The sequence below is a fragment of the Gracilinanus agilis genome, chromosome 5 (genome assembly GCF_016433145.1).
Source record: "Gracilinanus agilis isolate LMUSP501 chromosome 5, AgileGrace, whole genome shotgun sequence".
Lineage (NCBI taxonomy): Eukaryota > Metazoa > Chordata > Mammalia > Didelphimorphia > Didelphidae > Gracilinanus > Gracilinanus agilis.
Genome location: NC_058134.1, coordinates 58,367,787 through 58,392,455, shown reverse-complemented (window position 1 = coordinate 58,392,455; position 24,669 = coordinate 58,367,787). Strand labels below are relative to the sequence as shown.

The following is a 24,669-nucleotide window of genomic DNA, read 5'->3' as shown; positions in this document are numbered from 1 at the left end:
ATACCCTATCAATACTTTTATTACCAAACACACACACTACATTTTTCTTTCTTCACAATAGAAGTTTGATAGGATCAGAGATTTATAGCTAGAAGAAATCTTAGAGATCATTGAGTCAAACTCTATCTTTTTACAAATGAAGAAACTGAGATGCAGAAAGCCCAAGTGACTTCCCCAGGGTCACACAGCTAGTGCCTGAAGGAGGTTGTGAAAGTAGATCTTCCTGCTTCCATATTTAGTTCCTCATCCATTATACCCCACTGCCTCCCTTTATGAAAGAAGCTATGCAACTTTCCGTAGGCAATCTAGTCTACCCTCTTCCTCCTGTTTTATCCTGGGTCTAATTGGTCTATTTGTTCTTTCTGTCCAAGATGCGTTTACTGATCAATAAGCTCTCCATCTATGGTTTTACTTCTCTTTTATGTGAATTCTTATGAATGGCTACAGGTTTCTTCCAAGAAGCTCTGCAATGTTTCAAAGCTTGACACAATTAATGATTATTACCAGCCAACATTTATGTAGCACCAATTATGTGTCAGTCACTGGGCATACAGAATGAATGAATTGAATGAATGAAGCATATGGAAGACCAAATCATCCACAGAGGCGACTTCTTGAACTTGGATCCCCATCATGACAGTGGCCAACTTCTACTGCAAAGCATGTGTCTCTTTGTTTTATTCCTCACCTGATATTCACAATCAGAGTTTATCGATAGTCTACCTTTCAAAAAATGTGTAATTTTGATCCATGAATGGGAGACAATTGACTGAGAGCCAATAAGATGATATTTTCCTCTACCAAATCAAATGTTTGTTTAGTTGGATTTTTTTTAATCATCTAAAAATAGCCAGAAAAGAATTTTTCATTCTCTTAGCTTTTCTGGCCATAGGAAGACTATAAAGAGCTGTCTACTATGCAATATTACCTACAAAATTCTACCTGTAAGGATAGAGCTCAGTAGAGAGAGGGCCAGTCCTAGAGATGGGAGATCCTGAGTTCAAATCTGCCTCAAATACTTCATAGCTGTGTGACCTTGGGCAAGTCACTTAAATCAAATTGCCTAGCCCTTACCACTCTTATTCCTTAAAATTAATACTTAGTGTCAATTCTAAAACAGAAGGTAAGGGTTAAAAATTAATCAATCAACTAATTAATTATCCCTGTCAAGTCAAGAAGTGTTAATTATGTACCACCTATGTGTCAGGCACTGTCCTAAGTATTTGTTTAGTAACTAAAGTAAGAATATATTGCTGAAGAAAATGAATCAGAAATCTTGACTTTCTCATTTACAAATAACACCTGAAGAAGGTTGCAGCTAAATGGAAGACTGGCTCATCATTTCTCTTTGGAATGGACAATAAAGCATTTGAAAGCCTTGGTTTTATTACACAACTAAAAGCAGTAAGGAACATTACTTCATGTGATATTTAGTGATTCCATATTTCAGGGATCATGATAAGCATTTGCAAAGGGAGCCCTTTGGGTAAAAAAAGACAGCTTATCTATGACTTTCTGTTATAGGTAAAGAGAGGTAGGTAAATTCTATTTTTAAAAAACTTGATACATCTCTCCAAATTAAATTATCTTACAGTATGAGAATCAGCATGGAATAGTGTGAAGAACTGACCTCAAAACAAGGAAGACATGTTCAAGTCCTGTCCCTGATGCATCATGGCCATGTGACATTGGGCAAATGATTGAAACTTTCAGCATCCCAAGTAACTTTCTACAAAAATACATTGCAGAGAAGGGTACCAATTTGTCTAAGGATAAAGATCCACATGAGGAGTTCCATACCCTAATGAAATCATTGTTGTGGATTAAAAAGAAAAAAAAAACAACCCTATCTTGATATTTACTTCAATGAAAAAAGTGGAATAGACGAAGAAGACAAGTTATATATGGGAAAATAATTATCAGAAATAAAGGATGAGAAAGGCCAATGACTAGTAGACCCCACAAAAGCCTCAAAATGACATACCATGAATCATTTCTTAAAGAAAGGAATATTTAGGTATTGGGCATGGAGAACATCAAATATTACCATAAGATAAAAGAATTGTTTCTTTTTTAGCAGAAAGAAGAGACTCATCTTTAATATGGGTGTGACCCTTGATTCAGATGGCTGTGTACATTCAGACCATTGACTTACTAGAACAAAAGCCAAAATCAACACAAAGCTAGAGCAATATAAATTAAAAAATGATATACTGTTCGTTTTTTAAAAATAAATCTTTATCTTCTGTCTTAGAAACAATACTAAGTATTAGTTCCTAGGAAAAAGAGCAAAAAGGGCTGAGCAATTGGGATTAAGTGACTTGGCCAGGGTCACATGGTTGGGAAGGGTTTGATGCCATTTTTTAACTCAGGACTTCCCATCTCAAGGCTCTCTCTCCACTGAACTGCCTATGCTATTCATTTAAAACAACTCCATCTGATCTATGGAAAACTATTATTGAGGATATGCAATGGTATATGTAAAGAATAAAGGAGCCATATTTCAATAATTTTACAGGGATAAACTTCACTCATGTGAATCATTTGACAGTAATGAAGAAACAACAAAAATAAAAGCTTAAAAACTACCTTACTCAGTAGAAAAATACTGGTTTGGAATATACATTTCTATAAACTTAAGTAAAGGAAATGATGGAAGATTATAGGTCATATTGCATCATAAAAGAGATAAAAGAGTGGACAGTAAAACCAGTTTAAAGAGAGCTCAGCAAGAAACCCAATTAAATCATTCCAACACATAAACAGAAGAAAAAATGAAATGGTACTACCTGAAAAAATAGGCAAATAATTAAAAATTAGAATCAGGATATGATCAGAGAAGTTCTCAAATAGGATACAATATGAGGAATTCTCTGGTAAAGCTCAAGAGCATTATTGTGAATTCTTTAACACATTGAAGGAAAACTTGACATTCTTCTGATATCTTACCAAGTTGCTGTTCAGACCAATCCAGACAGGTTCATTGTTCTTAAGAACTTCTAGCCATAAAAAAGAGTTGACATAAGAATCTAAGATGCTGGCAATTTGTGAGGACTTATCCTTGCAATATTCCTCTGCATCTTTCCATTTCATTTTTGATGACACAACTGAATAGCTGCTGTCACCATACTCAATGAAGCCTTCAGATGGGACTGGTGGCAGAGAATGAGGCAGAGAAGGGTCTGAAATTTTAAAAAAAAAGATAACATTTTAATTATCTCAATGAATAAAAATTGATTGAGCTGAAGTTTTGCTGGATGCATGTCTCTGTTTTGGCTCAGAAGGATTAGAATTGAAGATGCATCCTAATGGATACAGAACAACACATAACTATTCCTTGCATCTGCACAGCATTCAAATGTATGCAGTGTTTGTTCTATAACTCTTTTCCTGTAACAAATGAAGATGCATCGGTTGTCATTATTAGTCTTCAAAGGCAGTCATTTCCAAACTAGTTTTAAAAACAATTGTGTGTTGAGATCAAATTAATCTGATAAAGAAACATATTTTCCTCAAATGATGAATAGACTTTTGCAAATTTAGGAGAAATCTGAGAACTACAAGTAAAATATTCAGTGGCAAGGAATGGACTAATCTGCCCCAAAAGGAGAAATCTACTATAGAATCATAATTTTAAACCTTCTCCCTTTCAACTTTCTTTCTCCATCTTCACTGAACTCTTGTGTTGGGAATCAGCATGATCTTTGACCCATTAACTCCTCCAACCATCCAGGTATGTCTTCCTTTGGGTTGCATACATAGATAAGTTCTGGTCCTGGGCAGAAGGCATATAGGGAAAACTTGGGTCAATAACCACCCATTCTTATCACTGGTGTCCATCTGTTGCTCTTGCCACTGGCTTTGATTCTGACCTCTTGTCATCTTGACACCTCAACCCACATTAACAAATATTACCTAGTTCTCTAATCTTATTCTTGCAAATGCTCTTCCCCTCACTTTCACTTCCCCAGTGCAAGTGCATCTGCCATTATAATTGACCACAAGTGGGTTTGGAGAACTGGTTCCTGGCCATTTGGTGCCTTTTTTTGGCATACATGGAATATCCCTTGATGGGTTGCTAAGTTGGAACTCTGTGGATCTATATTTATGTCTGTGTCTTTATTGATTTATATCTATACAGTAGCTGTGCTACCTATCATCTTCTCTGCCACATGCCATGGGGTCATCTATCTTTGATATCTTCTTTTATTTATTACAGTCTTGTGTGCCTGGCACATAGTACTATATCAATGTTAGTTATTATTATTACAGCTCCAAAGTTCTATTGGTTCATGGTCACATTGGTGGGATCCCTCACTGGCAATGTGACAACAGTAATGTCCTTTGGAACAGAAGTGATTGATAGTAGGGGAAGCATTTGCATCTGGCAGTTTGATCACTACCAAAAGTATCTTTCATTGGACTCTGACAACAGTGGAAGTGAAATGTGAATTGGCTAATTAGCAGAATTACAAAACTGTATTGTGTCTTGATTAGACTTAACTAACAGCCTTTTAGCAGATTGCAACAGTACTTATAAGTAACTTACTAAATTCTGGTTGTAATCATTCCATAATATTATTATTTTTTGCTCAACTTTCCCTATTCTGTATGGAATTTAAATGACTTATCTCATACCTGATTCATGTTTATACACTGAGTTCTTAAAAAATATATATGTAACTTTTCCTCTTTCTTGGAAACTCCTTAGACTTCAGGCCCTAATTATTATTATAATTTCCCCAGAATTCTGGGGTTGAGATGATAAGCCAAAGTATGTGAGATTTTGAGCATCCTATTTTGCCTGTTGAGAAATGAGACTTCCTCTAGAGCTGAAGCGAGGCAAAATGCAAAGGTTAAAAAGACAAGGGAATGATGCAAGGCAATAGCATGGAGACAGTCAAGTGGTTTTCCCTAATCTCTAAGTAAAAATACATTTTCTGGTCTTCTGGTTTTAGACTTTAGGAGGTTTTTGTTTGCTTATTTCCCTGAATTTTTGACCTCCTAGCTTTCTTGATCAAATACATCTGCTTACTTCTTCCTGTCTTTTATGGAATCACTTTCAGTAAGTCTCTGACCTGCCAGCACAGAACCAAAGATTTTCATTAATGAGGAAGGAACCTTAGACAGTATCAAATTCTACCCATCTTTGAATAAGAATCCCACCTGTAACATACCTAGAAAGTACTCATTCAGCTTTTATTTGAAATTCTCCAATAAGAAGGATCTGAGAAGGATCCCATCATATACCAAGACAATCTATGATATTTCTGGACTGTTCTAATTGTGGGAAGTTTTCCCTTTAATGAATTGAAATATATTTCTCTACAATTACTTAATTCCCTTCTGCCTAGATGAAACTTTTTTCCTGGCTTTCCTATGGTCTATTCTGAACTGTTACCAAGACCTGTTTTGTCAGCCCAAGTTACAAACAAGGAATGTAAGAGATAAAAGGATATGGAGGGGCAGCTGGTAGTTCAGTGGATTGAGAGCCACACCTACAGACAGGAGGTCCTAGGTTCAAATCTGGCCTCAGACACTTCCCAGCTGTGTGACCTTAGGCAAGTCACTTGACTCCCATTGCCTGCCCTTACCACTCTTCTGCTTTGGAGCCAATATTGGCTCCAAGACACAAGGTAAGGACTTAAAAAAAAAAAAAGAAAGAAAGAAAAAGGATATGGATGCAGGTTTAACTGAAAAGGAATAAAACCTGAGTGAATTAAAATTCATGCTTCCTTTTTCTCTGATGCTGCTGCCACCTTGTGTCAATAGACTATTATGAGGACAAGTAACACAAGCTATCTTTTCCTTTCCTCTCTCCCTTCCTTCCTTTTTTCCTTCCCTCCTTCCTTCCCTCCTTCCCTCCTTCCCTCTTTCCCTCCTTCTTTCCTTCCCTCCTTTCTTCCCTCCATCCTTCCCTCCTTCCCTCTTTCCCTCCTTCTTTCCTTCCCTCCTTTCTTCCCTTCTTCCTTTTCTCCTTCCCTCTTTCTTCCTTCCTTTCCTTCCTTTCTTCCTTCTTTCTTTCCTTCTTTCTTTCCTTCCTTCCTTCCTTCCTTCCTTCCTTCCTTCCTTCCATCCATCATGTGTTAATGCTAAAACTTCAGTCAACATGTATACATAGAGTTGTCCACATACATATTATTTGAGGGAAATCTATAGTTATCTTTGGAGAAGGAAATGGCAAAACACTGTGGTATCTTTGCAAAAAAGAAAAGCATCATGGGATTATGAAGTCTCAAAAATGATTGAACAATTGAACCACAAAATGGTTATATTAATACAATTGGAAAATTACTAGACCATTCTCCAAAAATGAGGATAGGAGAGAAATAGAGAGAGGAAAATTCCTGTGGATAGATATTAATATGAAAGGAAACTTGGCTAGTTTGTACTATTCTAAGTTTTGCAATTAAATACAAAATCTGAAGAGACATTACAGGTTACTAAGAGGACAGACAATAGTGGTATCTGTAGGGGTTTTTTGAGCTTATAAGAATCTTGGACCTAAAGTTGAGATAGTCTTCATGTCTGAACCTTCTCAAGATAGAAGGAATAAGAAACACATTATTTATGAAATCGTGTGTCAAAATCCTCCACACCCTTATAGCTAGTTTTGTTATGATTGTTCAGTCTTTTTAGTCATGTCCAATCCAACTCTCCATGATCTCGTTTGGGGTTTTCTTGGCAAAGACACTGGAGTAGTCTGCCATTTCCTTCTCCAGCTCATTTGACAGATGAGAAACCAAGGCAAACAGGGTTAAGTGACTTTCCCAGGGTCACATAACCAATAAGTTTCTGGGGCCAGATTTGAATTGTACCAGATAGCTTCTCAGTGCTAGAGCTTGATATCAATTTCAATATCAATTTCAATATTTCTGGGTTTCCCAGAAAGTGTTCTGGAAGTATGTGAGAGGTGGAAGAGCTTCTTCCCTAGACCTCCCATCTGAAGAGCTGCTCCAAAAAAAGAGTCCCTCTTTTACTTATGGCCCCTAGTAATACTTTTGTAGGTTTATTATAAAGGAATGATCACTAGACAGAGTATATAGATATTTATGGTATAATGTTAGGAATCTAAATGCTGGAAAATTAAGTAGACCTGGACACACCTGGCCCACACTGAGACATGCCTATGATTAACAAGCCCTTGGACCAGTATGGCAATAATGGATCAAGTTCCTGAAGCCCTAATGTAAAAAGTAATGTCATGCCCATTATAGCAAAACTCCACTGGTAACCAAAAATATTAATAATAATATATTTTGCTTTTTTTGTCACATCTCTAATTTCATTAGAAAAGTGAAGTGATCCAGGGATTCTTTAACTAGGCAGAGAAACAATGATTTTATAAGTCGTTGTCTTAGATAGCTGCCTGGATCAGGGAAAGGTTAAACAAATTGCCCAATGTGGCACAGTATGGGATGGGACTTGAACGCAGGTCTTCCTGATTCCAAGTCCAATCTTTTATTGACTATACGTCTCTGCCTATGCAATGTGGGAAATTTTGGGGGGGAAATTCTTTTTGTTTACTTCAAGAGGGAAGCTAATTGGTGCAGTGGATAGAACATCAAGTCTAGAATAAGGAAGATTGACCTTCCTGAGTTCAAATCTGGCTTCAGACACTCATTGGTTATGTGACACTGGGCAAGTCACTTAAGTCCGTTTGCCTCAATTTCCTCATCTGTAAAATGAGCTAGAGAAGGAAATGGCAAACCACTCCATTATCTTTGCCAAGAAAACCATCTCCAAATGAGTCGCAAAAAATTGGATACAACTAAAACAAAAGAACAAAGAAAGCTAATAGAAATAGGGGAGGTGACAGATGATTTCCTAAAGTTATAAAATCATCTGAAAAGAAAGCACCAAATAGAAGCAATTAAAAATGGAAAAATCATTAACTTCAAGTTGAATTACCATAAAGCTTCTTGGAAACAAAAACCTGAAAACATCATTGAATTAGTTCCATAAAGAGTTATAACATTGCCAATTCCTATTTATGGACATCCAGTCCTGCTGGTGAGATTTTGTTTGTTTGTTTAAATGTTTATCAAAGATTTACATTTTCTTCTAGGATAGAAATGATGAAGCATGCAGAGAAAAGTATATGGAGTCAACAGAAATAAAAAGGAAATTACTATTTAACTCACCAGAATTAGCCTGGCATATGTAACCTTTTTTATTTTCACAGATTTCATCAACCCATTTTCCTGACTCCAGTGACGTGCCTCCAACAACAACGACACAATCGGCCTGAATGTGAACAGGTGGGAAATGGAGGAAAAAGGGGAAAAACATTCATCAAAGATTATTCAGTGGGAGAGAAGGCAAGGCAAGGCAAGGCAAGGTGAGAGAACCTGCAATACATACGTCTTCATAGGAAAGGAGACTTCTTCGACCAGCAGGAAAACCTTTTGCCCAATTTGTATACTTGACTCCTTGACCATTTGTCCAAAGAAACTTGTTCTCTGAATTGATGTCGTTCATTCCAATCCAGCTGTCATAAGTAGAACCCCTCAGCTGGGTAATAATGAATGCTGAAAGAAAGTTTCATATGATGATTTTAGTCATAGTGGGCATGGGGCAGGGTATCACCTTATGGAAAAAAAATCCAAATAACATCAAGATGCTCGCTTAGCTTATATTTTTGTCTCCAAGGATCATTTGAAGATATTTGTACTATCACAAAAATAAACTAGCAGAGTATCTTTATACTCCATACAATATAAGCCTACCTAAGCCTCTTAAGGGAACTTTTCCAAAATGTGCTTTTTGGGTATTTTGGGTTAGAAAGATTCTCAGGGTAATAGACAAGGAAATTGGTAGCAGGAGTACTGGCAATGGTACAGTTCCAATAGGGGCCCTTTTAAAAATGAAGAAGCCACTGGAATCAGACATTGGAAAACCATTGGAATTAGATGACTTGAATTGGGCTAACACTTGGAAGACATCACAAGGGGGATTAAGGATTTAGGATTGAAAAGAACTCAGAGAAAGCAAAGTCCCCTCCACCGAATTTAATGTACAAACATTTAAGAGCCTATCTGCTGGACACTGGGGAAACAATGGTAAAAATAAAACAAATCCTGTGCTGAAGAAGTTTACATTCCATTGAGGAGATATGAGCATATATACAAGTATACACTCAGTAAGACAGAATAATTTCAAGGGGGAAAGGCGCTAGGATTGGGACAAAGGAAAATTTAAAAATCCAAGTATACTTGGTTTCTGTTGATTCAGAGATAAGCAATGAATTGTGTTATGACAATGGAGGGGCAGGGTGGTGTTGTGGAAGGAGATGAGCCCTCAGTACATGTTCCAGTTCTAACTGATACTGGGGAAGTCATTTAACCTCAGTTTCCTCATTTGTATAACGAGAGTAGTAATATTTTTACTATCTACCTTAGAGTCACTGTGGAAAAATTCCTTTGTCACCTTCAAAATAATCTATAAATGAGTCATGATTATTGTTATTCCATCTTTATTCCACGTAGGGGTCTGTTGCAACAAATGTGTAGGGCAAGAGTAGCACAAGGTAAGCTCACTGGATGGAACCATTAACCTGAAATCATAGATTCTCATGGATAGTGACTATTCTTGATGTCTTACAGCTTCTACTGATCCCCTTTTCCAATAAAAGAGGGAAATTTGTATTTGAGTCAGGCAGAAATAAGTTCTGCTATAGGGAGATATTGACTTACTTTTAAAAAAATTTTTTCGGTCAACAAAAGTCCACCCCACCACCTCCATTCCCATTGAGAAATTCACAAAGGGTATGGTGGTCTTTAAGTTATTTTTCCCTCAAGGAAACAATATTTACATTGCTCATGGGTGAGTTCATTGGCTTGTGTTTTTAATTGTTGGTCTTGAGTTTAGTTCTTAATTAAGGACATAATTTGTTACAACAATATGAATGAAACCTGAAATTATTTGCTAACATTTCAAGATTGAATCTCTTGTGCCAGTGCCTAAAAGTATTTAAAAACATTTTGTGTGTCTATTATGGATATGCTAAATATGAGATGCCTATGAAAAATTCACTTTGAAATATCCATTATTAGCAAAATGTTTTATAGGCATCTGATATTTAGCATCTCCATAATAGAACATATTACCTCACCCTCCAAAACCCACTCCTGCATTTTCCTTATTTTTATTATGGGCTCCATCATCCTCTTCCAGGCTCCTAGGCTCATAAACCCAACGTTATTCTTGACTCATCTCTCTTGCTTATTCCACATATTCATTTAGTTGCTAAATTTTATTTCTACCTGCACATCTCTTTACTCACATAGCCACCATCCTACTTCTGACCCTAATCATCTATTGCCTGAAAAGTCCCCAATAGCCTTCTATTTGTTCTCATCTTGAGCCTCTCCTTTCTCTAATTTACCCTCCATTACTAACCAAATGGATTTTCCTAAAGGCTTTTTGTTGTCATTCTTCTGACTCTCCCTCACCCCATTTTGAGGTTTTCTTGGAAAGATACTGAAGTGATTTGCATTTCCTTCTCTAGTTCATTTGACAGATGAGGACCCTGAGTTAAGCAACTAGCCCAGGATCACACAGTTAGTAAATATCTGAGACCTGATTTTGAATTAACATCAGTCTCATTCAATTATTCAATAAACTTTCATGATTTCCTATTGCCACTGGGACAGCTATAAATTGTCCTATTTTACTATGAGAGTTCTTCAGTCTTTAGTCCTCTGCCTTTACATGTCTTTCTATTCTATTCTATTTCTTTTAATTAATTCCCTCCCCAAATTGATCTTTTTTTTTCCCCCTTTCTGTTCTATACACATAATATCCCTTCTTCTATTTCCATGTCTTTGCACTGGCAGTAAAACATGCCTGAAATGCCCTCTCTGTTCTTATAATTCTTTGTTTCTCCCCTTCCAGATTCAGCTCAACCTTTTACATGAAGTTTTTAGTGATTCCCTCAGTTCCTAGGGCTCTGCCTCTCAGAATTTCATTTGATTTATTTTCTATATATACCATACACACTAATTTATGTGCATGTTGTCTCCTTGAGGGAAGGAAGTATTTGGTTTTGTCTTTGTACTACCAGCTCCCAACACAATATTTGGCATGTAGGTGGTGGTTAATAAATATTTACTAATTAATTGATTGATAGAAGCTGAACTTTTCCAAAATACTTACAAGTCAGTTTTAGATTGTTCAATTTTAAATAAACAAGGACATTTTGACTAGCTGATATACTATCTCTAGTCATCAAAATATGTAGCTTTAAGGTGGGAACTCTGTACCCTCCCCTCTGTCAGCAGTTCACAATAGGATATGTCATATTTATCATGGAATCTTGGACAATCTTCTTGGGTGTGATTAATAAATATCAATTTATGATGAGACTGAAGCTTCTATGAATTATATTCTGGCAAAGTGCTCTAAGGTGCCAGGAGAAAGATTCTGCAAATATTGGACTAGGTCCTGTCAGATGGACTTATTACATTATAAATTATTACTTCACTTGAGACCCTAGTAGCCAGAAAAAATTTAATTTCCTTATACTCAAAATGGAGTTCATTAATCAATAGGAATTAGATTGCTATTATTATTATAAAATATTTATCACCAGCAACATGTTAGACAATTACCACAATAATTTGGGAAGAATTATTTGAATTAATTATTGAATATCTTCAGCCCTCATATAATACCTTGTTCTTTCGCACTGTGTATAGAAACTAGATTTCCTCCTGATTTCTTACAACTTTCACGTGCATCTTGCCAATTTCTTCTTTCATCTTCCTTAAATCCAAAGAATCCGTAGCACTGAAAAGGAGGGGGAAACAATATTTCTATTTTTAAATTTTTAAATTTTGTATTATTTTATAATATTATTTTAAACAAGTTAGTTAATGGTTAAAAATCTGCTTATAGAAATATTTCAAAAGATATACTTTCTCATAACCAGTTTGAACTATAAAAATCAATTAGCCCTATTATGAAGGCAGTGGAATATTCTTGAAACAATCCTGGTCTCAGAGTAAGAAGAATTGGATCTAAATCCTGCCACTGTTGTTACCTGTATGACTTACAGTAGGTCATCTAACTTTACTGAGCCTTAGTTTCCATATTTATAAAATAATAGGGCTTTATGAGATGACCTCTAAAGTTCCTTTTACCCCTAAAGCTAAAGCTATAAGCTTCTCTTATAAAATTTTATGGTTATATTTTTCTAAGGACACCTACATACAATTTAAAAATCTCCTTCTTCCTCTTCTTGCCCTATCTTCCCATCTTACCTTGACCAGAAGTGTGAAATCTATTTGCAGGTCTAATTCCACTACTGATAAGCTCAGGAGCTTTGACCTACTCTACTTCTGACATGGACTGATTTTCTGCTCTTAGGTAGTCTTATGGCCCTCTGCTCTTTGGAGCTTACCATTTTAATGTCACACTTGCTACAGACATCTAAGCAACATAACCCATTATACCTCAGAATTCCTATGCTCAAGAGACCCATTGACTTCAGCCACCATGGTGGATAAGATTAGAGCCCTATCTCTCAACCTGATGATCTCTTACTTTTGACTGAGAATTTTTCCCAGGCAGCTCTGCTCAAACCCCACAAGAAGTTCTCCAAATTCATTGGTTCTGGTCTGTAAGTTCATTTGAGCCCATCTATCCCCACTGATTGATATAAAGACTAATGATGATGACTACAATACCTTGTTCTCAAACGACTTCCAACCCCTTTGACATCCTCCTAGAGGCAAAGCTGGCGTGGGAGAAGCAGTGGCATTGATGCTACTATTATGTCGCTGGCAAATAAAGGCATTCGGATAACCACAGTTAATGTCATTCCAAGATCCTGTCAAGAAAGTAGTTAAAAAAAGTAAATTTGCTGTTTTAAGTGATATTTATAATGAAGAAAAACATTATTTTATAAATCTAAGTGCTTTTTTTGAACCCATAAGGATGCTTCAAAGTATGACTATTAATAAAATCCAATTTTACATAAGTTCCCAGGGAAGATATATTCAAGAGACTTCTCCTTTCCCTCTTTGAAATACTTGTAGTGTCAATTTAATAACATTTTTTTAGCTTCTCTTGGGTGCCCCAGCATCATGTTAAGTGCTGGAGACAAAAAGACAAAAACAAAGCAGTCCTTATCCTCAGAGGGCACAATTTTGATAAGTCAACAGAAAATATTTGAAGAAATCAGAAGGGGGGGGCACACACAGTAACTCAAGGAATCAGGAACCACCTGATGGTCTGAAGTCTATGGGGAAGCTAGGAATTCAGAGTCAATGCTAAAGAGATAGTAGGTAGCAAGCACAGGGGACAGCCTGTACAAAGGAGGCAGAAGTTGAAATGTCAAGGATAATGTGAAACTCATCTAGAAAGTCTGGAGCCATATAGTGAGGGGTTTTAAATACCAAAAAAGAAGAGTTCATATTTTATTTTAGAGGCAATAGGGAGACTTTGAAAGTTCTTGAGTAGGAAGGACATTGATCTGTGCTTTAGAAAAAACAGTTTGGCTATTGGGGGAGAATTATTTTGCTTCTTATATGATCAAAATATGCAATATAGTATTCAAAATTGGTCAAACTTGAGGAGTGAGAGCAAATTAAAGTTTTTTTTAAATAGTGGAGAAAATTATGGAAATTAATAGTAATAATTCCAGGCCCTATTTTAGTAACATATAAATTCCAACATGCTGCAATTTAGCTCACCAGAAGAGGTATATAAGACTACACAGTTTTCATCATCATTGGCAAAATTGGGTTCACCTGGAGCCCAAGCCACATAATTTACTTTAGTACCGTCCATCCATCTGCAAAAACAAACAAACGAGGAGATAGTTAGAAACCTGCTTCCATCACAAATATAGGTGGGAGGGAGCAGTTTAGCTTAATATTACGAGAAAATTCTACAGTAGAAAGATTGAAAAAATGATTTTAAAACCCTGTGGTATCTATGAAAATTGGTGTCAAAAATCATCAAATTCAACATAATCTTATTTATTCTATAAAATATGCTTTGATCTCATCCATATTTACTGTTTGCTAGCATTTCCTGCCTTACCAAATCATGTTGTCAATAACAAATGCAAGCATTTTGTCATTGAGGAATCATGTCATCCCATAAGATGACATTTAATTCCATTCAAATGATTTCAATTCAATTTCAAAAGCTTTTATAAAGTAATTACTCTGTGTAAGGCACTCTGTTCGTCCCCCCAGGAATCCAAAGATAAAAACAAGAAATGGCTTCTATCATTAAGGTATTTACATACTACTGCAGTAAGCAGGTGGAGGTGCTGATACTGGGGAATAACTCCAGCCATCTACTGATACAGATTATTGGGGAAGCAACACGAAAAATTAAAATCTTCACACTGACACATTTTTCCCACATAACAAAAACTAACCAGGAGTCAGAGTATATCGTAGGCTTCTCTACAAAAGTTTATTTTAATCTCTTCTCAATTTGGCTAATGCTAATAATATTTATGAAAATAAAAAGGAGTGTCAATCATTTATTATTTGACAAGTAATTGTAGTCATAGCAGAGTTGGGGGAATATTAGTGCAGAACATAGTATGTATAATGTTATGATGAATTTCTAGGACAAGGTGGACACCACTTTGAGTGACATGATTGTCAGTTGAGACCTTGGAATGTACCCAGGTGCCATGAGCCAGGGACAAAAGTCAGTTGGAGCCAACCCTATAATTACTCATCATGCACAGCACAAGATGGCTCATTCTGGTGCAATCTTGGGTGGTGGGAGGTTCAAGAGAGGGAGGGTAGACCCTATATCTGCAATTCAACTTCCTTGCCTGAGAGACCTAGAGAGCTATTATATCTACCATCAATAGAGCTGAGAGAGAGCAGTACCTCTGTTTATATTCTGTTGGGGGGTAATAAAGCATATACATGCATAGGATTAATGGAAGGTTATTTAGGAAGGAGAAATAAATAGTGAATAAGGCAATCACAAAAGACTTTATATACTTGACCTGAACCTTGAAAGATTATAAAGATTTTGAAAGGCAGAGATGAGGAGAGAGTAGTTCCAAGGCATGTATGGAGACAAAAGATAAGAGTGTGGAGTAGGCAGGTTTGGCTGAAACATAGATTTTGGGACAATATATTTGGAAGTCAGCTTTAAGAAGTTCTCAAATGGCAGGCTAATAAATTTGAGTTTGATATTAAAGGCCACCGAAGGTTTTGAGAAGGCAGAGAAGGGACATTGTCCTAGCTGTGTCTTAGGAAGATTGTCTTGAATTTAAGTGAAGGATAAGTTATAGAAAGGAGAGATTAGAAGCAGTGAGATCAGTTAAAAGGCTCCTAAAATAGTCCAGGGGAGAAATGATGAGAACTTGACTTAAAGGAATAACAATATGATTGAAGAGTCAAGAGATGTTGTGAAATAGAATCAATGGGGCTTGGTAACTGACTAGATTGAGAGGTAAGGGGAAAGGAAAAATCCAAGATGATTCTAATGTTTCAAAGCATGGTGAATAGGAGAATGATGGTGCCATCAATAAGAAAAGAGAAGTATGGAGGAAGGATGAATTTTGGAGAAAAGACGATGAGTTAAATTCTGAATATGTTGCATATGAAATGACAACATGACATCTAAGAGAAGATATCTGACAAGCAATTGTAGATTAAAGAACAGAGTGAGTGAAAAGATTAGGACTGGAAAAATAGATTTGGGATCATCTCTCTGCAGGTGACAGTTGGATCCAGGGGAGCAGGTTAAATCATCAAGGATGAGAGTCTAGAGAAAGAAGGACTTATGACAGAACATTAGAGAAGACACTCAAGCTTGAAGAACTCAGATGCATATGTTAAAGCAACAGAGATGAAAGATAGATCAACGATGATGAAGAAGAGATAAAAAATAAACAAAAGAGATAAAATATCAGCAACTGAGAAGTAGTCAGGCATGTGGGATAATATGTTCAGAACTGACCTTGTTCTTCCCTAAAAAACTCTCAATCCTCCAATTTCTCTATTTCTTTATTTATGGAACCATTATATGCCTAGCCACACAATCTCAAAATCATGTAATCATCTTGGATTCTTTCATCTTCCTCAGTCCATACACATACCACAACTGCCATTGCTACTATCTTTTTTTTCAGTTTTTCATTTATATGATCTAGCCACACTGAGCTCTGGCCTAAGTTCTTGATCTCCCCCCCCCCCCCCCAGTAGTCATTATTTTGCTCATTCCATTTCCAGGGCTTAGCAAGAAGTCCTCCCACTTCATTGTTCAATCTGCTTCCCTTTTTCTCTCTTCATGAAATCTTCTCAGATTACCTCCCTAACCCAAGTGAAAGTCATCTGTTTCAAATATCTTCTCACATAGCATCTCAGCCTCTCTTTTGTATCTATTTCACTTTTCCCCATTTCATAATTATTTGTCTAGATTTCTTCTTTCCCCCTAGATTTTAAGTTCCTTGAGAATAAGGTCTCTCTCTCTCTCTCTCTCTCTCTCTCTCTCTCTCTCTCCATATATATATATATGCATATTTGTGCATACACACAGGCATATATGTATATATATGCCTAGCATCTGACACAGTAGATGTTTAATAAATGTTTTTAAAATTCAATTCAATAAGTAAAATTTTACATACATATTAGTGTTAGATTTTATTCATTTTAAGGATCATTAAATTCAAATGAAAATAGTTATTAAAGAACCAAAGGAAAGAATAAATGTTATCAATTTCTTTACCCTGACCTTCACCAATGCAATTTACCAACAAGAGGCACATCAGTGGTACAGTGGATAGAGCTCTAGGCCAAAGTCAGAAAAAACAGATTTCAAATTCAGTTTCTTCACTTCACCTCTTTCAGTTTTCTCAACTGTAAAGTGAGGATAATAGCCCTCAGAGTTGTTGTGAGGATCAATTGAGAAAACATTTGTAATGTACTTAGTACACTGTATGAAGTATAATAGGCACTTAAGAAACATTTATTTCCTTTTTTCTTCCTTCTATGATACTTAATGGAAAATATCTCCAATAAATATGGAATTTCACTTGTGGAGATTTAACTTCAAAATTATGGTGCTCCAGCAGCTAGTAAGATAGCATTAGAAGTGTTTGTTTCATTTGCCCTTCTAGAAGACTACAAATAAAAATTATTTGAGATTTCCAATAAAGTCACAACAGCCTATCATGTCTGCTATCCTTCAGAGATAGGCACTACTCTCTCAGAACAAAGAAAGAGCTGTAGAATGACAGAAAGAAATGACGTTCTTCTCTACTTATTGAAGATCAAAATTCTAGATGAATTCTAATGTCATTCATTTGTTTTTAAGGCATTTTATTTACATGTTGAGAGTTTTTACCAAATTGTTATTTGTTTTAAACAGTTGATATAGCTAAACTCTGCCCAGAGCATCCAATATTGTACATTGGATCTAATCTAAGGAACCATCATGAAAAGAGCACTGAATCAAAATGAGAAAGATCTGAATTTGAGTCCAGCTCTGCTACTTGCTAGCCAGCTGTCATGGGCAAGTCATTTAACCCTTCTAAGCCTCAGGTTCTTCTTCTTAAAAAAGGACTACAGCAAATACCAAAAATTAGTGTGCACAAAAGTGCTTTATGACCAAAAGTCACCATGTAACTGCAATTGTCATTAATACTACTGTTTTCACTTACGCAAACTTCTTATCCAGGCTGATGAGTAAACCAATGAAATATGTAGGCTCCAAATCAAGTGCAGAAATCTAAAATATAGAAATTACCATTTAGTTTATGTTAATTACATAAGATTCAAATGAATCCAATCAACATTTCTGTTCTCTTTGAGTAATTAGACACATTTGACCACTGGCAATTTTTTGCCTATTTTGAGATCTGACCAGAAATAAGGTTAAGTAATCTTAGTGCTTTATTTATAGAAAAGTAGAGGGGAAACTACACAATTCCTCAGATGAATCTTCAGTCAAAACAAATGAGCTCATTCCAAATGTCCTACGTGACCTACTTTCTATCATCTCTAATGCTGTACCAGCATAACATTTTTTGCTATCATTCTGATGTTATCTCAAATAGAGCAACCATTATCAATCTTCAGGACTGAAATTCTCCTTCTATCATCTTAGAGCAGAAATCTGCTCTTGATTTCTAGTATTTATAAAAATGGGAAAGGAAAAAAATAGGGGAAAATTCAAATTAGAGGTATCAAAAATGTTAAAATATTAGACTTCACTACTCAGTCTTTTTCTTGAAGAGGAAATACAAGTATCCTTTTTACACATTGTGGGGATTAAGGCCCTAGAGACCCTGTCATCTGAAAAATCAATATAATCTTTTTGGCCCTAAGAAGTCTGAAATTTTCTTTTTCTTTTATGGGGTGCCTTATATGAATTTATGAATCACTAAACTTTTTAAGATATCTCTACATTTCTAGATTTTATGTCACATCTACTGGATTTTTTACAGCACTTTAATTTTTTTTACTTATTTAACTTTTAAAAAGAAATCTATGTATATGTTGTATATTTGTGGACTTAAAAGATAAAATATATTTATATTATTCAATTCTATACATATATTTTTGCATTTCTGACTTTATAAACTTTTTCTGTGTTGCCTACTGATCTTCACATGTCCTCTGTGGCTTCCACAAAACTCTCAAAAAATTCCCATTTAATTTCTTATGCCAACCACCATAGAGCAAAATCACAATGGGAAAAGCCACAATATGGAAGAGATATCTGTAATTTTCTTTCATGGTTTAATATTCACAGGAGCATCAGTGTTTCACATACTTTGAGGGGCTCTTTGCTGAGAAGCTGTATAAATATTAGGTATTCCATGATGGTGTTTGAAGAGGAAAGGGGATGACCAGGTATTTTTAGTGAAGAACTCTAAAGTCATAAGTAGAAACTCTTTCCCTGTGAAGAGAGGGGCTAGAAAGATGGTAGTCAGTGTGCAGAGGACACAGTGTGAAGAGGGACACCAAGAGGGACGAGAACCTGAGAGCTGGGCCAGGTAAAGAATAAGGACTGTGCTATATGACAAAGGTTGAGTGCAAGAAGAGAAGATCTGCAATAAGCAGTCAATGAAGAGAAAGCATGCCCTACCAGGAAGTGTTTCCCCTGTGCCCAGATGCAGAGCTCCAGTGGCTCAGTCTTAGGTAGTCCTTTGCCTAGCCACTGTTAGCTCTTAGCTTAAACCTGCAAGTGAACGTGGAGGTGAAATGGCAGGGGAGACTCATAAAAGTAATGGCTCTATACCACCATGTAAGATTCTGAAGGATCAGTACAGAATGGGCATGGAACATATTAACGGGCTCTGAATGGGCGTGCATTTAAATAGCATTTACACCACTGACCTTGGTCTACCCAATTCCCTTCTCTTGCTATCTTGGAAGGTGGCAGGGGTAGATCCACCCTTAGAGTTTGGCATATTGCTTGAATATATGCCACTGACTGCTATATATACTGAATGAAATCTAGGTCATGTCTTTGCTCAGCCCATTATTTTCCCCATTCTTGAACTGATAAATGTTTTTCTTACATATCTCCATAGAAACTTTCTTTCACTTTCACCACTTATGGTAACTAGGTCTCCAAAATTCCTCTTGCAGAATGCCCTTGCATCTTCCATGGTGCTCTTCTCTTTGCTGAAATAGTACTGGTATTCTTTATAGATCACCCATCCATCTTCGGTGACTGAGGGTTCTAAAAGATAAAGAAATATAAATGATAATTTAATTAAGCAGCTTCAGTTTATAGTCATTGTTTAATATCTCTTCATAGTTATATATCCTCTGCATGTAATCTCATTAGATAATCAGTATTTTAGTGTAAATTGTAAGGAATAATCCCAATTATTAATTGTTTGAATAAATGTGTGAGAGAATTAGTAATCACTAATCATAAACTTATAAGGAAAATCTCCTAAAGTGCCTTGCAAAAGGGGAGTTTGCATGCCTTCAGCATTCTGGCATGTGTTCCAAACATGCCTAAGGCTAGAGATTTATGACATCTCAGTTAGCTACAGAATAACCTTGGCTGTTTTTTTAGCACCATATATGGAGCATTATCACCCTCATAAGAAGATAAGGAAAAAAACCTGACCTATTCAAAGAGAAGATCTTCTAGGAGACAAACTTGTAGTTGCCCTGATTTTGGTTAGCTATATATTTCTTCTCCTTAGAGAGAAGAAAAGTGTAGCTAACTAACCCCATTTCTGGGAGGAGTTTGTGTAATCCGATTCTCTAAAGTATATATACCAGTTAGTTGATGGACTCAGGATCTCTCTTAGACCATGCTGGATGTGTTTTTAAAGACCCTGACTTTGTGATTTACAGCTCTTACAATAAAGTTAGTCTGGCTCAGATGATAGTTTCCTAGCATTTTTCTTTTACAGAAACAAGAGTCAGGTATGTGATTTATAGGAGGACCTCAAGGAGCAGCCACTAGGCTCAAAAGTCACAAAGAGAAAGGAGCAGACTTCTGGGGGCTGAGCCAAGATGGTAGAGTGAACCATGGCAGCTCTGTGCCACCTCAAGAATCTTCTCTGACCAAGATTAAAATATCACCACAAACCGAATACAAGAGAACCAACAAGGAGACAGATTAAAACAATCATCAAGAAAAGAAAAACCCAAAAGGTAAGCAGAGAACATCTGGGGTACTGGGGTGAAAGGGGAGCAGAGTCAGCAAGATGCTGTAGCAAGGAGGTAAGAACAAGCCAAGAACAAGCCCACACCCCCACTCCACATCTGCTGCCAGAGGTTCAGAAACTAAACCCAAGCCAATACCCAGATCCTGAGATCCTGACTGGGCAAATAGTGGTCCAAGCCAACCCATACCCCTTGAAATCTCAAGACTTGTGGAGAAGTTCAGAGTCCCAGCCCAGGGCAGTCTGGACTGAAGTGGGATGATTCTTGTAGCCCCAGAGCAAAGTCAGGAATTCCAGTCTGGGCTTGGGATAAGGACATAGTTTACACTTTGAAGTGAGGACACAGTGCACGCCACCCCCCCTTCCCCCATCTTGCTGCCCCAAAACTAAGAGCAGAGATCCAGGACAGAACAATTAAGGGTGTGCCTGATCAGATCAAGTACACAGTTAGACCAAAAAACTTGAGCCTCAGCCTGGGGTTAGAATTTGATCAGCCCGGGACCTGATCAAGTTCAGAGTAAAATCAAAAGCTTATGCCCAAGCCTGAGGCAAATCCTTAAACCATAAGCATCTCAAGGGTCAATTGAATCAGTAGAGGGAGGAGGCTCTCCAAGCTCTCAGCCCTTCTGATAACCTAGTGACAACCCAGAAAATAAGCTGAGAATAACATCATGGAAGGACTGTAGTTTAAGAGGGTACTCAACTCCCCAGAAAACAGACCCTACCTATAATTAGATAGGAAAAATGAGCAAACAAACAAACAAAGCACCAAACTCTAAAGAATTTTTATGGAGACAAAGAGCAAAGAATAGAAACAGAAAGGGACAGTGAAAGCAAAGGAAATACACACAAAGTCCAAAAGAAAAATATGGATTAGACACAGATTCTGAAAGAGGTCTGAAAAAACAACTAAAAGAGACGGAAGTAAAGTGGGGAAAAGAAATTATAGTGATGCAAGAAGAAAGGAAAGTGATACAAGGAGAAATGAAAGAGATGAAATAAAAAATGACCCAATTGAAAAAGGAGAACCAAAAATTGCCAGAGGAAAATCAGGTCTTAAAAATCGGAATTGACCATCTAAAACAGTGATTCCCAAAGTGGGTGCTACCATGCCCTGGTGGGTGCTGCAGCAATCCAGGGGGGTGGTGATGGCCACACTTTTTTTGTTTTACATTCTATTCTGAGTTCAATAAATAGTTTCATAATTTCTAGGGGGCGCTAGGTAATATTTTTTTCTGGAAAGGGGGCAGTAGGGCCAAAAAAGTTTGGGAACCACTCATCTAGAAATTAATGATTTCATGAGAAATCAAGAAACAATAAAATAGAATCAAAGGAATGAAAAAAAGAGAGAAAAACATGAAATATCTTATTGAGAGAAGAACAACATAAGTTGACCAGAAATAACTACATTTCTACACTGATACCCCAAAACAAGAGCATAGACAGGTAGGAGATGATGAGGAAGGGATTTGGTTATACGGACAGAATAACAGAACCAAGAACCCATTTCTTCCAAGCCTCCAGAAACTTTGCTGCCTCCCTACTCTCAAAAAAGCCAAGAACATAATGCTACCATATTAGAGCCCTATTGATTTGAGTCCTGTTTAGATAAACCTAAGCTTTATTCTGCTAAGATGATTAGTGGTTAGAATCATGTGGAATGAAGGTAAAAGAAAGAAAAGTCAGAGACCTCATTTGTGCAATTACGAAGCTCTTTTTAAAAATTGAAGAGCAAAGAGAAGAAGGGGGGAAAAAGCATAACTGAAAGGAATATTTGAACACTAAGTAAATACATACGGCTCTCAGGGGAAGGTGTTGGCTCTGGTTTCAGCTCATGTCCTGGAAGACAAAGAAAATTAAAATAGAATATCAACTTTAGCTTCAATGGCTAGAGTAACACTGATGAATAATTAAATATTTTTCTTTTTTAACCCTATTCTTTTTGGACACCTTACATTTTTACAAGTTAAATAGAGCACCTAGCAATTTACAAAGGGGGCGAATATAAAATTTGCAATAAATAATAAGCTTTGATCATTGGGAATTGCTTTTGAAATTATCTATAATTATTTCCTATTGCATAGTGATCTGAAAAATAGGGATAGCTTATTTATGAAACAATACATATAATTCCTTGTGGGATATTATTTTTTCAATCATTCATAATAAACTTAAATTATAAAAGTTGACAAGCCACTAGACTTGTCCTGCTTTAGACATCTGCTAACTGTATCACCCTGGATAAGTCATTTTACCTCGATGAGCCTCATTTTTCTCATCTATAAAATGAAGAGAAAAATAGCATCTTAACTTTATTCAGTCATTTCATTCTTATCTAACAAAAGGATAATCTTTCCCTTTTATACTGCGCCCTTATTTTCAAAAGGCTATTTTTTTTTTATCAGTTCTCCAAACTATGGAAGAGAATACAATCATACCTCCTATATTAAGGGAGAGTAATCATACCTTTTTTGATATGGCAAATCCAGTTGCGGAGAAGTTCACAGTTAATGTCATTCCAGCGCATGCTAGGATCAGCTTTCAATTCACCACAAAATTCAACATTGCCATAATTATTCGGTTCACCATAGAACCAATTTTCATATGTCACCTATATTGAAGGCACTAGTTAGCTATAGTCTGCATCTGGTATATAAACTTTAGAGGCAGGATGGCATAGTAGATACAAAGCTGGCATCAAAGTCAGAAAGACTCAGGTTCAAATCCTACCTCTGACAAATACCTACAAGGTGATTCTGAGAAAGTCAAAAATCTCTCAGCAACTTTCTAGGGCTATAAGTTTCAAAGAGGATGACCAACATCGGTCCTCACTCAGGAGTTTTCCATATCATTGAAATCCTAGATCTAATTCCTATATGCTTTATCCAGTTAGGAAAGGAAAGATGCTAATTTCATTTATTTTCTTAGCTATTCATTTTCAGAGTGTCCTTGATTCAGAAGCAAACCTCAAATGAGTGAGGGGAAAAAGGGTTTCTGGAGGCTTTGCCCTGTCCCCAAACTGTTAAGTGCTGATGATGATTCTAGGATTTTCCCTACTTCCTTTCAGTAAAATCAGCAGTATTCTTTCTAATCCTATATGAGGATTAAATATATATATATATATATATATATATATATATGTATACATACATACATATAGCCAGTGTGTGGTACCAAATTATCCACTAACTCCACGAGTTTTAAGAAAACCATATTCTCTAGGTCTCTTAAAGGCAACTAGATGGAATAGTGGAATAATGTGGCACAGGAGTCAGAAAGATTTGCTTTGGAATTCTAACTCAGAGAATAGTCATGTGAGCCTTGGCCACACACTTAACCTCACAGTCTCAGTCTCCTCATCTGTGTAAAGGGGGAATAGTAATAGTACCCACCTTACAGGGTGGTTATGAGGATTAATATAAACTTTAATGTAAAACTATATATTGTTGTTGTTTTTAAGTCATTTAAGTCATGTCCAAATCTTCATGACCTCATTGGGGTTTTCTTGACAAAGATACTGGCATTTCATTCTGAAGCTCATTTTTAGATGATGGAACTGAGACAATTAAGTATAAGCCTAGGCTCATAGAGCTTAAGAGAGTCTGAGGCCAGATTTGAACTCTGATTTTCCTGATTCCAGACACAATATTCTATTCACTGCACCACCTAGCTACCCCCTAGGAACTATATAAATATTAGTCATTAGCATTAGAAGTAATCATTTTTAAAAATTAAAAGTTTATATTTAAAAATGGGTGGGTTTCTTTTAGAGGATGAAGTTATGGGTGTATCAACACATTTGATATATTTGTCAATTTGATGAACCGTTTTTCATTTTTCTTTGTATTTTTTGTTACAAGTAATGGCTTGCTGAGGAGGAAAAGGAGGAGAGATACATTTGTAAATGAAAGTGTTATAGAAACAAAAGGTTAAAATAAATGCAAAAGAAGGATGAGTCAAAGAATTAAGAACAAAATTTCAAAAAAAATACATTTCCTCTCACAATTATCAGTTTCTTGACAATAACAGAGCCCCCTCAA

At 36.3% G+C, this 24,669-nt stretch overlaps 1 protein-coding gene across 1 annotated transcript in view; it reads right to left on the bottom strand.

Moving 5' to 3' along the window:
• MRC1 (mannose receptor C-type 1) overlaps nt 1-24,669 on the bottom strand; it is a 122,837-nt gene that overhangs the window by 12,185 nt on the left and 85,983 nt on the right. The window contains exons 15-24 of the mRNA XM_044678925.1: nt 23,096-23,240; nt 22,427-22,468; nt 19,520-19,683; nt 17,654-17,721; nt 13,698-13,798; nt 12,690-12,832; nt 11,676-11,790; nt 8,365-8,531; nt 8,145-8,247; nt 2,950-3,182 (exon numbers count right to left, since the gene is read on the bottom strand). Of these exons, the coding sequence (XP_044534860.1) occupies nt 2,950-3,182; nt 8,145-8,247; nt 8,365-8,531; nt 11,676-11,790; nt 12,690-12,832; nt 13,698-13,798; nt 17,654-17,721; nt 19,520-19,683; nt 22,427-22,468; nt 23,096-23,240 (1,281 nt within the window). The remainder of the gene's footprint in view (nt 1-2,949; nt 3,183-8,144; nt 8,248-8,364; nt 8,532-11,675; nt 11,791-12,689; nt 12,833-13,697; nt 13,799-17,653; nt 17,722-19,519; nt 19,684-22,426; nt 22,469-23,095; nt 23,241-24,669) is intronic.